At 38.4% G+C, this 14,676-nt stretch overlaps 2 protein-coding genes across 2 annotated transcripts; both read right to left on the bottom strand.

Annotated features, from left to right (window-relative positions):
• Positions 1 to 5,015: 5,015 nt before the first annotated feature.
• srsf6b (serine and arginine rich splicing factor 6b) lies at positions 5,016 to 9,833 on the bottom strand. The gene is made up of 6 exons (XM_062986596.1): positions 9,668 to 9,833; positions 8,191 to 8,336; positions 6,630 to 6,832; positions 6,309 to 6,511; positions 6,104 to 6,181; positions 5,016 to 5,947 (listed from the first exon to the last, which is right to left on the bottom strand). Exons 1-6 carry the CDS (start codon positions 9,772 to 9,774, stop codon positions 5,524 to 5,526), a joined length of 1,161 nt encoding a protein of 386 aa, XP_062842666.1. The 5' UTR covers positions 9,775 to 9,833; the 3' UTR covers positions 5,016 to 5,523.
• Positions 9,834 to 11,072: 1,239 nt separating this feature from the next.
• Positions 11,073 to 14,397, bottom strand: acot8 (acyl-CoA thioesterase 8). The gene is made up of 6 exons (XM_062986754.1): positions 14,252 to 14,397; positions 13,690 to 13,826; positions 12,919 to 13,144; positions 12,671 to 12,828; positions 12,256 to 12,447; positions 11,073 to 11,670 (listed from the first exon to the last, which is right to left on the bottom strand). The coding sequence occupies exons 1-6, from the start codon at positions 14,389 to 14,391 to the stop codon at positions 11,555 to 11,557; spliced, it is 969 nt and encodes a 322-aa protein (XP_062842824.1). The 5' UTR covers positions 14,392 to 14,397; the 3' UTR covers positions 11,073 to 11,554.
• Between the last annotated feature and the right edge of the window lie 279 nt (positions 14,398 to 14,676).

Genomic DNA, 14,676 nt, shown 5'->3' with positions numbered 1-14,676 from the left:
CATCTCGATAGGTATGTATCTTATTATAAACAATAGGTAGGACATCTCGATAGGTATGTATCTTATTATAAACTATAGGTAGGACATCTCGATAGGTATGTATCTTATTATAAACTATAGGTAGCACATCTCGATAGGTATGTATATTATTATAAACAATAGGTAGGACATCTCGATAGGTATGTATCTTATTATAAACAATAGGTAGGACATCTCGATAGGTATGTATCTTATTATAAACTATAGGTAGGACATCTCGATAGGTATGTATATTATTATAAACTATAGGTAGCACATCTCGATAGGTATGTATATTATTATAAACAATAGGTAGGACATCTCGATAGGTATGTATATTATTATAAACAATAGGTAGGACATCTCGATAGGTATGTATCTTATTATAAACTATAGGTAGGACATCTCGATAGGTATGTATCTTATTATAAACTATAGGTAGCACATCTCGATAGGTATGTATCTTATTATAAACAATAGGTAGGACATCTCGATAGGTATGTATCTTATTATAAACAATAGGTAGGACATCTCGATAGCTCTATATCTTATTATAAACAATAGGTAGGACATCTCGATAGGTATGTATCTTATTATAAACTATAGGTAGCACATCTCGATAGGTCTATATCTTAATATAAACTATAGGTAGCACATCTCGATAGGTATGTATCTTATTATAAACTATAGGTAGCACATCTCGATAGGTATGTATCTTATTATAAACAATAGGTAGGACATCTCGATAGCTCTATATCTTATTATAAACAATAGGTAGGACATCTCGATAGGTATGTATCTTATTATAAACTATAGGTAGCACATCTCGATAGGTCTATATCTTATTATAAACTATAGGTAGCACATCTCGATAGGTATGTATCTTATTATAAACTATAGGTAGGACATCTCGATAGGTATGTATCTTATTATAAACTATAGGTAGCACATCTCGATAGGTATGTATCTTATTATAAACAATAGGTAGGACATCTCGATAGCTCTATATCTTATTATAAACAATAGGTAGGACATCTCGATAGCTCTATATCTTATTATAAACAATAGGTAGGACATCTCGATAGGTATGTATCTTATTATAAACAATAGGTAGGACATCTCGATAGGTATGTATATTATTATAAACAATAGGTAGGACATCTCGATAGGTATGTATATTATTATAAACAATAGACAGCGCATCTCGATAGATCTATGTCTTATTATAAATAGTGTTAGCACATCTCGATGGGCTTATATTTTATTACAAATGATAGGTAGCACACTTGATTTATTGACCTGTCTCTCAGACATTTATCTTAATTTTTAATTTATTTATTAGGATTTTAACATCATGGTTACATTCATGACAGGGCAGGTAGTTACTCATTACACAAGATTTATTAGTTCACACATTTAATATCAAACACAGTCAGAGACAGTTTTGTATCTTCAATTTACCTCACTTGCATGTCTTTGGACTGTGGGAGAAAACTAGAGCACCCGGAAAAAACCCCCCACATACACATGGGGAGAACATGCAAACTCCTCACAGAAAGAATCCACCTGTAAATGGAGCCCAGGACCTTCTTGCTGTGAATCAACAAAGCTACCCACTGAGCCACTATACAGCCCATACATCTCAAATAATTGTGTAATTTTTAAACTAGTTTATTAACAACAACACATCCTGAGTCTCTGGTGGATGTGTCTACATTTTTTACATATGTATTTTGGGTGTGATTTGTTATATTCTGCACATTAAAATGTACCCATCTACTGTCACACTGCACCTGAGTAAAACAGGTAACAATGCTGTACAAATCAGTAAATAATGTTCACAATAACTTTTTAATAATAAAGGTAAAATTAGATAAAATATATCTGTATATCTGTATAATATAGCTGCTCTAAATATCTATCATTTCAATCATGCTCTTGTCAGCTCTGTCTTGCAGCATGGAGCAACTTATGCAGTAATCCTCTGCATTGTCTTAAATCACCACTCAGCCCTGCTGTCATGAAGTTCACTTGGCTTTATAATTCCTATTAATTAATGGAGACAGTGGCAAAATCTGGTTTAGCAAAATTCTAACTAGTTTAAAATGTTCAATAACAATATTACCTCCAGCTATTTATACATGCATATGAACTTGAGTTCATCCTGAAAAACTTATCATGTATAAGCACTCTGTAGTTCTAAAATTACTGACTGTAGTTCATCTGTTTCTCTACATACTTTTTAACCTGCTTTCACCCTGTTCTTCAGTGGTCAGACCCCCCACAGGACCACTACAGAGCAGGTATTATTTGGGTGGTGGATCATTCTCAGCACTGCAGTGACACTGACATGGTGTTAGTGTGTGTTGTGCTGGTATGAATGGATCAGACACAGCAGTGCTGAGTTTTTAAACACCTCACTGCTGGACTGAGATTGGTCCACCAACCAAAAATATCCAGCCTACAGCACCCTGTGGGCAGTGTCCTGTGACCACTGATGAAGGTCTAGAAGATGACCGACTCAAACAGCAGCAATAGATGAGCGATCGTCTCTGACTTTACATCTACAAGGTGGACCAACTAGGTAGGAGTGTCTAATAGAGTGGACAGTGAGTGGACACTGTATTTTAAAACTCCAGCAGCACTGCTGTTTCTGATCCACTCATACCATCACAACACACAATAACACACCACCACCATGGCAGTGTCACTGCAGTGCTGAGAATGATCCACCACCTAAATAATACCTGCTCTGTGGGGGTTCTGACCATTGACGAACAGCATGAAGGGAGCTAACAAAGCATGCAGAGAAACAGATGGACTACAGTCAGTAATTGTAGAACTACAAGCGAGTTCTTTTGGCTATGTAGTGTGTATATGTAGTGTTGGCTATGTAGTGAGTATTATATGTATATACAGTATATGTATGTATATACAGTATGTATATATATATATATATATATATATATGTGTATGTGTGTATGATGTATGTACATTTTGATTTTGTAGTAAATAATATTCTAACCCGAAGAACATCTTAATCTCAAATAATTAGAACTAAACTGACAGGGGAGCAGCAAAAAATAGTTGTACATATACAAATAACTGAGTACATAAAAAACGTAATAAATGCTCAACATATTCATTCAGTAATTCACTTTAAACTCAACTTTAACTTCAAACAACCGTTACTGTACATATTGAACTGCTAATAAAGCACAAAACTGAAAAATAACCTAATACATTTTGTGTTGTCATAATGTTAAGGTCGCAGATGGTTATTTAAAAATGATTGGCTTTTCTAGATGTATGAAAAACGCATCTAAAATTACCAAAGGCATGTATAAACGTGGTTAAATACAACGTTAACACAGCATTATTAAGATACACAGTTATTTAACTGTAATCAATCAAGTACAGCTCATTTAAGCACTTTGAATATTTTTATATAGCTTTTTTTTTTAAAGTCACATAATAACATCATTACATACACTTAAACTTTAAACTTTTTAAAGAATTAAAACGAAACCATACGTTACTAACCGCTAGAACAAATAAATTAGGCAAAGGTAGCACAGAATTATAGGCGTTCCCCGCAACGAGTCAAAACCGATGTGCGCATGCTCAGTAGGACAAATCGATGGGTAGGATAAATCGACAGAACACCGGCAACACCCGGGAACCCTTGGCACACATTCACTCACACCTAAAGGTAATTATAAAAAAACAGTGCAAATTCTGCGAAAAGTACAAGCAAACCGGAATACCTTGACAGGTGTTTAAACCTTAAAGGGAGTTTGACATGTTCTCCCAGTGAGCCGGCATAATTTACCATTAGCAGACATGTGTGGCTGGTTTTAATGGCGTGACCTGTCCTTTAATGAAGTTTTATGATTAATACAACCACCATATACAAAATAATGTATCAATTAATTGGAATAAAGCATACAATATCGACGTGAAGACTTTTATATTTGTATGTGCAAAATCATTTCCAATTTCTTTTAAGGTTCCACATATAAACACATTTACACTTGCAGCTTTTACAGACTCCAGCAGTCGATGTTTAAGAGCCTTGCTCAGGGGTCCAACAGTAGACCTAATTCTTGTGGATTTTGAACATGTGTAAATGTTTTTGCCACCTACTGATTTCTTTAGTTTTTGCTAGTTCATCAAATGCAAATGATTCAGATGTGAAAAAGTCATTGCCCCCTTTAATATTTTTTTAAACTTAAGTTAGCATGGTATTATTTAAATTATATACATTTGATTAACAGTAGTACTTCTGTTGATCTGTACCGGATGCTATAGCCTTCATGTCCCTCAGGTCCTTATTTAGAGTTTAACACGATTGTTATATTTACAGCATGATCAGTGTCATGTCCTCAATTCCGTTTGTCCATTTTCACTTCTGCCAAGAAGTTTAGGACTGCTCCTATGTTTTCTTGGTTGAGCGCTTCTTTGACAGATCCAGGTATGTGCAGTTGTCTCATGTGACCCATTAGATGGCTAACCATGACTTGCAATTGGTCATGATAAACTTTGGATGAACACATTTTAAATATTTCGCCTTCATTCCAATATTAAAATCTGTTCAATCTTTGCATCCTTATTTGCTGCTCTGCCTTCTTGCTTCATATCTCCACCAGTGATAATTTAGAATGTGTTCTCACCTGCTTTACAACCAGTGGATTTTATTTATGCAATTCATTCACTAAAACAACTATAGGCTTATTATCTTGATCATTCTCAGCCAGAAACAAATTCTCTTCTTTTTGCTTTCTAGGTCCCACCTTGGTTTCTGTGGCTCATAGTCAGAACTACTGTACATACATACCTTCAGGTTAGTTTAAATCTTCAATTTTCGACCTGTCTAGGATTCAAGCATTCTTATGTTTCAGTGTATTGGATAATCAATGGTAGACTTTCAACACTTGGTGGGAACAAGTGTCTTAACTTCAGCAAATAGCATAAAAAGACACATTTTGCAAACAAAGTAACCAATCATGTTTATTTAACTAAAATACTGCAGATTGCTTATACACAGGTAAAAATGAAACAAGACTTTGTCTTTAGTTCCACCAGAGTGATGCACCAAAAGCCAGTTCTCAAAAGGCAAAGTACAAAAAAAAAGAAACAAAAAGTTACTGTACGATGGCCCATCACAAAATACTTAACCTAAAGCATTCCACAGTACTTTCAGAAATAGAAGCATTCCTATGCAGCCAAACAAGATTCAGTCTCAAAATGCAATAGTTTTAGTTAGCATAGGAAAGTTCCTAAAACAGCAAACATTTCAGTACAAGCAACTAACTTTAAAAAACAGACCCAAATCAAAATGGAGAAAGTTGGAGGCTATTTAAGACATACCAGGTACACAATTAATATTTACACATTAGCCGTCCATACAATGTTTCTTACGTGATATTCTGTAGCACCTTTTTCAAGTGCTCTACAACCAAAAGCTACAAATCAGCATTCACCAAGTCAATCATCTTCTCAGCTTCAGTCCTGGGATGCAGACCTGGAGCGAGATCTAGAACGAGACTTGGACCGAGAAGGGGAGCGGGACATTGAGCGTTTAGCAGGTGATTTGGAACGGCGCTCATCTCCGCGTGGGGAGGGAGAACACGAGACAGACTTTTTGTCACCGTTCTCCATTGGGGAGGCAGACCGACTACGGGACTTCTTGCTCACAGACTTCTCTTTGGAGCGGCTTCGGGAGCCACGCTCGGACTTGGGCTTCGAGCGGCTCTTGGAGCGGCTCTTGGAGCGACTCTTGGAGCGGCTTTTAGAGCGGCTCTTGGAGCGAGACTTGCGGCTAACAGAACGGGAGCGGGATTTCTTAGAGCGTGATTTGGATGGGGACTTGGATTGTGACTTTCTCTTGGACCTGGAGTGTGAGCGACGCTTGCTGCGGGACCGGGAGCTGTTGAGAGAAAGAAAGTTATAAATTCAAAGAGCAATTTAAGTGCACATGCATTTAAATAGTAAAAAAAAGCTTTTTTTCTACATTTATTAAACATTGAATATCTAATTAGGATTTTACACTCGACATGACTCCACTAGTAAAACAAACCCTTACCGGGAGCGAGACTTGGATCGGCTTCGGGAGCTCCTGCTTCTACGGCTCCTGCTACGAGAACGGCGTCTGCTACGAGACCTGAGAACCAGAGCATTTGTTGCAATTATTGCAAGGAAAGCTTTATCCAACTAAACCTATCAAAGCTTTGGTCAGTTTAACTACTCTTTGAAAAAGCTTTCAGGAAACAGTTGAGCGTCCAACTAACCTGGACCGGCTGCCTGAGTAAGAACGACGACGCTTGGGCTTATCCTCCACCAGGCGGATTTTTCTGCCGTTAATATCAGTCCCATCCAGTTTCTCCAGAGCTCTTTTCATATCAGAATAAGAGCGGAACTCAATCACCCCCTCGTTTGTGCGTTCCTTGTGAGCATCAGCATAGGTCACTTCACCAGCCTGCCGCATGAAATCCTAACAGAATAAGGAGTCATTCAAATATTCTAATTAGTGTTGTGTACATGCTGGCACACTCAGGATTAATAATACCATCAGACAAAATACCATGCTTCAGTTTTTGGACATTGTTTACCTTAAGGTCCTGCCAGCTGCAACGACTAGACAAGTTCTCCACAACGAGCCGGTATTCTGTGCGCACAGGTGGCCCATACTTGTCTCGGCCAGAGCGACTCCTGCTGCTGTAACCACCACCACCACCACCTCCGCCGCCGCCGCCGCCACCACCACCTCCTCCTCCTCCTCCTCCTCCACCACCACCACCACCACCACTACTACCTTTACACACAAATAATGGAGAACAAAGTCAGATAGGGAAACTGGCAACTGACAAATGCTGCATCAAATAAGTTTGGAAAACTCTAAGCTTCCTGACTTAAATACCATTAACATGAAAAAAGCTCATTAATATAATTTACCTCAGAAGATACTCTGAAGAGAAAAAAGACAAACAAAAGGTGTTGGCAGAGTTTGATGCATATACATTCAACCTCATAAGGCTAGTATACTAATTCTCTTCTTAACCTAATAGACTAGCAACTGTCTGATGCTCTGTATGGAGCCCACAAGGGGAACAGCAGAATTAAAACGGATTAATCTGGACATCGCTTGTATGCATTTCACATTATCATTAAGCAATACCAATAACCAATTTAAACTGGTTAGCAGTCCCCTGTTGGACTCCATTTACCAAATAAACCCTGTCTAGGTTGATGCTACATAAAAAAATTAAAAAAATAAATGCAAAATCAAAATGACAAACTACAAAAGCTTTACCTTTCTAGTGACCACGCAAAGCAACGGGAGCCCATTGCTCTTTAATTAAAGACTAGATGACTGCTACATATTTTACAATAACCTCTGCAATATTTTCGTTCAACATAAAAACCAATGGGTTTCCTCACCATCACCCTGGTCTATTGGCAAAAGGCTGCTGTCATCATGGCTTCCGGTTAGGTCAGCCAAGGGTCAAAGGGCAAAGGTCACACACACATTGTAAGGTGAAAGCCAAGGCCAAACGGGACAGGCAGTCATCTTAGCCTCAATGGACTCGGACCCAGCCCGCACTGGACTCTTTCAAATTGAAACATCAAGGACTTGTTAATGTTAACTTCAAAAGCACACACACAGCATGATCACACGTCACAACATTCATTTACATGTCAGTGAGGTGGCATCATGTGAACATCCATTAGGGGAAAAACAAAAAAAAGCCTAACCATCCTCTGACATGTAAATGCTGCTGTATTGCCAAATCTTAATTTAATTTTAAATAGACCAGTTATAAAAAAAAAATTTAACAGCAAAAGTAACAATATCGTCTATGTTGATGTCGTTTTGTGTAATCCCAGACATTTTACCATCACATTTGACTTAACTAATTAGCTTAATTAACTATCTACTGTGCATCTCCGGCCTGATTTTGTAGACAAGAAGCACGCTGATCTGTGTGTGCCCGTAAAGAAACTTCCGCAGACTCAATTTCTTTCCATCTTCCCAAACAAGTAGCCAGGAATGGAGACGAGGGACAGAATTGGCACATTTCGTCAGCCCGTCTGAGAAACCTAGGAATAAATGCTTTTACAGTACAGTTAATATTTGTAGAGTGGACTTACTGCGCCCTGAACCCCAATAACCCCCACCATATCCATCTCGGTCTCTATCTCGCCGTGGCCCTCTGGCATGCTCAACCAGCACTCGCTCGCCACAAAGCTCCTTTCCATTCAGCTCATACACGGCGTCATCGGCATCACGGGTATCCTCGAACTCCACAAAGCCATACCTATAAAGCAAAAAAGACCAGTACATTTAATCAATTGTAAACTGTGTCAACTAAGTTTAAGTGTTATGTAATTCAAACACTCCTAAATGTGTAAATATTAGAACGTTAACAGAACCTTGTGCCTCTTACCTTACTGCTTACATAAAAGCTGCATATATTGGACAACTTGGTTCCATTTTTCTGATAATTTAAGACTAAACAATTAGGCATTATACCAACAGGCATCAGAATACTGAAATGCCAAGTTTGTAAAAATTCAAACAGGGCAGCACATTTGCAGACAAACAAGGTGCAAAAACATCCTGGATTTAGAACTATTTCTTAGTGGTTCTTTAAGCATTGGTCTGGTATTTGATATTACCTTCGTGGCTAAATTTAAGGGATGCAAACTACTAGAAAAGAACCGTATTAGTAAAATAAATATGTGAAGCTTTTTGTGCATTACTGGATTAGAGCCAATGGATGAGCAGAAGCTATTGCATATTGCATTGTTGGTATTACATTACACTCCTGTTAATGTTATGTATATTACATATCATGCATTACATACTACATTTGTTTATTCTATTCATTTGTACTTTAATACTTTTTTTGCTTTAAGGTATTTTGAGCTGACTTTCCCGATGTGATTAATAAAGTGATCTATCCATTCAACCATCAGCAGCCATTGTTGTTCGTTGAGAATAAGATCGAGCACCGCTGCTTTGAATGTATTCAAAAACGTGTTACAGACAATGTAAAGAAGAACCCACATGCACCCCCGATCATATTTAATAATTATTACGTGTCTGGATTGGAAACCCATGCTTATTTGTTGAATCCCATAATAATACGTGACCTACATATCTTCACCAAACGCCATTACTCTGCAGCTTAGCCTAAATGCTAACAGCATGGCCTACAAGTGCGTGACCGCCATATTGTAAAACAGCAAAATAAACAGAAACAACGTACTATGTTCAAAATATGTGTTAACTCGCAACACAAAACAAATACTGTTGTACAACAAACCACCCCGCTATTGTAATTCGATAAAAAAATAAAACACTAATGGCTGAAAACAAAAACGAATGGCAAGAAATTACAGCGCATTGTTTGTCTGTAGCGTCCGCCATATTGACCACGCGGCAAAAAAATCTACATTGCATTAAAACGTGCAAAAACTACAAAAAATATTTATTAGCAAATTTATTCGACCTATAACAAAAAACTGTGACGTTAATTGCGTAAATATAACTACGACCGACTCAGCGTAACACGGTTGGTTAGAATGGTCTGGAAGCTGTTAGCTGTCGAGCTAACGCAACGACGAGCTAGTCTGGGAAACTTACCCGTTTTTCAGGTCAATCTCCAAAAGCTTTCCATAGCCACTGAAGAATCTCTGCAGATCCTTTTCGCGGACATGATAACTCAGTTTGCCTACGTATACACGAGGCATTTTGGATTTTTACTCTGTGACCGAACTAAATACACCAGCACACCAACATCTACCACGACCGCTCGGTCTGTGAGCTGGAAGAGCAGCTGTGGTAGTATTTATACTACACGTGATGTCATCATTCACGTTAACCAATCACAAACCACATTTGAAACCCTTACACCCCACCCCCCTGAATCATGTTCTCATGAGGACTGGCTAAGCTACACTCGTATAGTTACTTGTTATTACAAATTCATTTTCACTAACTGCTTTATCCTGATCAGAGTCGCAGTGAAACCAGAACCTACCTAAAACACTAGGTGCAAGGAGGGACTTTACCTTAGACACCACGCATTTATTTACTCACTTACTTACAACTAGGCTAAATTTAGAGTGGACAGCCACCTTCTGAATGGTGGCAGCATTTATTTATCTATTTATTAAGATTTTAACGTCATGTTTTACACACTTTGGTTACATTCATGACAGGACAGTTAGTTACCGGTTACACAAGATTAATCAGTTCAATGTTCAAGTTTAATGTCAAACACAGTCATGTGCAATTTTGTAGCTCCAAACCGGAGCTCCCAGAGGAAACCCACGCAGACACAGGAAGAGAATGCAAACACAGAAAGGACCTGGACCACTCCACCTGAAGATCAAACCCAGGACCTTCTTGCTATGAGGCGACAGTGCTACCCACTGAACCACCGTGCCGCCCTCGAATGGTGGCAGGAAAACACAGTATCCACACGAAGTCTATGTAGACGCTAAAAGAGGATGCGTGAGTTCTCAAAGATCTAGACTTGGAGGTAAGGATCTAAGGATCCAATCCAGATATCTGTATGGGTGCCCCCAACTGTAAATGCAAGAAGGAATAGATGTGATGGATTGGCACCCTGTCCATGATGCATTCCTGCCCTGCACTTAGTGTTCACAGGTAGCTGCAGACCCACCACAACCAAAACCAAACTTAAATAACAACAATAACAAAAATAATAAATTCTACAGTCATTCTATCCTTTTGAGAGATTGCACCATTATGAATTGTAGGGCGATCCACCCCACAAGGAAAAGAAGTTTAAGGACCTGCTAGTACCAGATACCACATGAATTGTGGAGTCCATGTGTTGGCAAGTCAGAGCTGTTTTGTTTTGGTTCATCAGTGTAGACTGCACATATGATTATTCATTTCAGCCACCGAAAGAATTAAATAAATTCTGAAGCATTTTTAATTTTGAAAAAAATGGAATAGCTACATCAAGTAATTAGAATTGTATTTATTTATAAATTACAAAGTAGTAAAAACTGACAATAATTATTATTAATAATATTAAGTGCATTCACCTGTACAGATTGTGAATTAATTTAATAGCTGCAAATCAGATTTAAGTAACAACAAAAAAGCTTAAATAATTGTAGTGTGCTGTTTAATATAAACACCTAAATTTGGTAAGTAAATCAAATGACAATCCTATTTTAGCAAGCCTGTAAATGCATTAATTTTATAGTTCCTCGTGGTTTCAATGAAGTCCTTCATTACAGCGTTTTATAGAGAAATTTAAGTTGCACAGACAGTCGTTTCAGGTTGTAAATGTGCCATTTCAGTTCCCATTGAGTGCTCAAAGAACACAATGTCTGGCTGTTCTGACTGAACACTCTGTAAACGGTCGATCACCAGCCATCCATCAGAATTGATTATTAACATGTAAATCTATGGTAATTATAATCATGATTAGTCTGTTTTACTACAGAAAAGGAATGTCATCAGCTCAAAGAAACTTTTACAAAATCTCATCTACAGTTTACTAGGAATCGTGTCTTTAACTCGTAACACTCCTTCTTGTGCACAAGAAGCTGCGAGAACCCCATCCTGTCTCCATAAGCGGCCTTCCACCAACCCTCTGCTGCCTCCTGCCAAAGAAGATCAAAGAAATAGTTCAATTTATATGAGAGGTTCACAGCACATCTCTACACATATCTGCCATAGTTGCAAAGCATCAGGGCTGGTTATGCAAATATGACTGTCAGGTGTACATAATATATATAATATATATAATATATAATAATAGATATGTAATATACAAAATGTGAAGATTATTTCCCATGCTGTATGTTTTACTGTTAATTGTAAAAGTAATTCCTGGCTTTAATTTTAAATTTAAACAAAACTAGGTCTGAAAATGCAAATGCAAACCTACTTCCAGCCATTGGGACTGTTGTTTCAGCACCTGTGTCATTACACTGATGTGTGAATACGTAAATAGGAGAACAAGATAAACTAAAAGATTTTTAAAAGAGATTTCTGCATTAAGATAATGAAACATTTCAGATTAAACCCATTGGCTCAAGCAAAAAAAAAAGTTCAAAAGTGCAGTCACACCTAGAAGTTACTAGTACTAGTAATTACACATTCACTATGTTGCATTAAAACTCATATTTAACTTTCTTCCACTTGAATATTTCAATAGACTATAATCAAGTGCAATTGTTACTTACCTGCCCAAGGACTCTCACACTCATACAGCATCCACTGATCTGCTCTAAATGTGTTGTGGAACCACATGGCATGATCCAGAGAGGCTACGAACTGGGCTCTGAGATGAGGGTAAGGCAACATCGCCGTGCCAAGGAATAAGAAGTCTGATACATATGCAGCAACACAACAGTGCAGTTTCATGTCCGCCTCCCCTGGAAAAAAATCACACATTACAGAACTTGTATATGGGCATTGGATGGGCATTGGTAGCATAGTGGTTAAGGTAGTGGACTAGTAATCAGAAGGTTCAAACTCTATTACTGCCCTTAATCTTTAACTGCTTGGATTGTAATCAGTCACAATTGTAAGCTGTTTTGGATGAAAAGCATCTCCTAGGTATAATAAATGTGAATGAATGAATGAATGTCTACTTACCAATATGCCCTTTTGCTCGGACCCAGAACAACTTTTTAGGCTCCATTGGTACACGCTTGTAAAAGTCACTTGGATTCACTGGTTTGATCTCGATGGGAACCTCGTCAGCCAGGATCTTATTCAATCCCTGCTTGGCATTATCAGCTACTTTTGGATCACTGCAAAAGCAAACGGATGAAAGAATCAACGAAAATGCAGCAATTCCATCCATTATTTTGTAATAGCAAACAAATGACTGATAGTGATACCTGAGGTATTGTTGGATAAGCTCCTCTCCTGTAAGCAGGGCTTCAGGTGGGGGGACGCTGGGCATGGTAAACTGATGCTCGAGTGGACTGGTCTGCTGCAGGTGAAACGATGCCTGACATATCAGTATTGGCTGACCGTGCTGGATGGCCTTGACCAGTCGAACTGAAAAACTACGACCGTCACGAATCCTTTCAACCTGATAAAGCACTGGAACTTTTGGGTCTCCTGTAAAGCAGGTAAGGTGAGAGAAAGTATTTCTACTTTGTAACAATACAATATTCGAAATATTTTAGCCTTCATTAATACAGTTTCAGAACTTTGTCCCAGACATTTTAAGAGCATTTTGGTAATCCTGATGTTTGTTTAGTTCTCTAAAACTACATTTGCACTGTGCAATTTTTGTGGTGTTATAAGATAATTACCTGTTAGATTATTCAAAAATCTTGACACACTGTTCCCTATCATGTGCTCTAACTTGGTGTCAGTTTGTGTCTGACAGCATTCCAGGACTAAGCCACAGACATATATAAAAAGTCCCAGTCATACAAAAATAAAACATGCTGTGATGTACTGTGAAACCGTCAGAATCTTAAAAAGTACTTATCCAATTAGGGTTAGGACCATGCAAACTCCGCACAGGAAGGACCCGGAGCCCCGCCTGGGGATCGAACCCAGGACCTCCTTTAAAAAGTATAGTGATACAATTTTTTTGTCATGCCGCCCAGCCCTGGGTGTTCCCAATAAAATGGCAACTCATCTTAAGTGCTTACCAGCTCTTACGAAGTAACAGTGGAGGGAATGAGCATTTAGATCATCATTCACAGATTTGGCAGCTGCTACCAGAGCCTGGCCAACAATCTGGCCACCAAAGAGACGCTGAGACCGAGGTACCCAGTGATGCTTCCCTCTATTAACACACAAACACAGCACAAAGTTACAGGTGAGTGAGTACAGGTGTAATACATCATATGTCATTAAGATCTTTCCATAACTTATATACATTTACATTTTCAGCATTTAGAAGACGCCTTTATCCAAAGCGACTTGCAGTACATTACAGTTAACAGTCTGAGCAATTGCTCAGCAGCAACCTGGCAGTGGTGTGGTTTGAACCAGCAACCTTCTGATTACTAGTCCAGCACCTTAACCACTAGGCTACAGCTTGCCCAATACAATTTAATACATTTAGATATTTTTAATCCAAAACGATACTGTGACTGTACTCAAGGGTCCCGATCAAGGGCCCAACAGTGGTAACCTTTTAATTACTAGTCCAGCACCTTAACCACTAGGCTACTACTGACATCAACATTACTGTAACCACAACTTTACCGGTACAGGTCAGTGTCCAGCTTCTCCAAATTCAAAACACTTGTAACCAAAACGCTTCTGAGATCTGAGGTTTCTGCAGAGCTTGAAGGATCAAGGTCCACTGCTTTATCAAGGCTCTGAGAGTCACCGGCTTCTGCCATGTTGAAAACAGCAGAGAAATGAAAGTTGGTGAAGATCACGTGATTGGAAAGGCGGAGCCAACGCAAAAAAGGGCGAATTCTAAATCGCTTATTGTTTCCTTCATAAAAGCAGTACACAGTGTATGGAACAGTGGCTACTACAGCCGAAATAGTGCACTTCTTGTACAAATTAATGCATTTGATAGTATCCAATTCCAACCTATTTGATATACTGTATATACTGTATATATATACAGGGGTTGGACAAAATAACTGAAACACCTGTCATTTTAGTGTGGGAGGTTT

The sequence above is a fragment of the Trichomycterus rosablanca genome, chromosome 24 (genome assembly GCF_030014385.1).
Source record: "Trichomycterus rosablanca isolate fTriRos1 chromosome 24, fTriRos1.hap1, whole genome shotgun sequence".
NCBI classification, from domain to species: domain Eukaryota; kingdom Metazoa; phylum Chordata; class Actinopteri; order Siluriformes; family Trichomycteridae; genus Trichomycterus; species Trichomycterus rosablanca.
The sequence above is the reverse complement of the archived record's forward strand: the minus strand, read 5'-3'. Positions and strand labels throughout refer to the sequence as shown.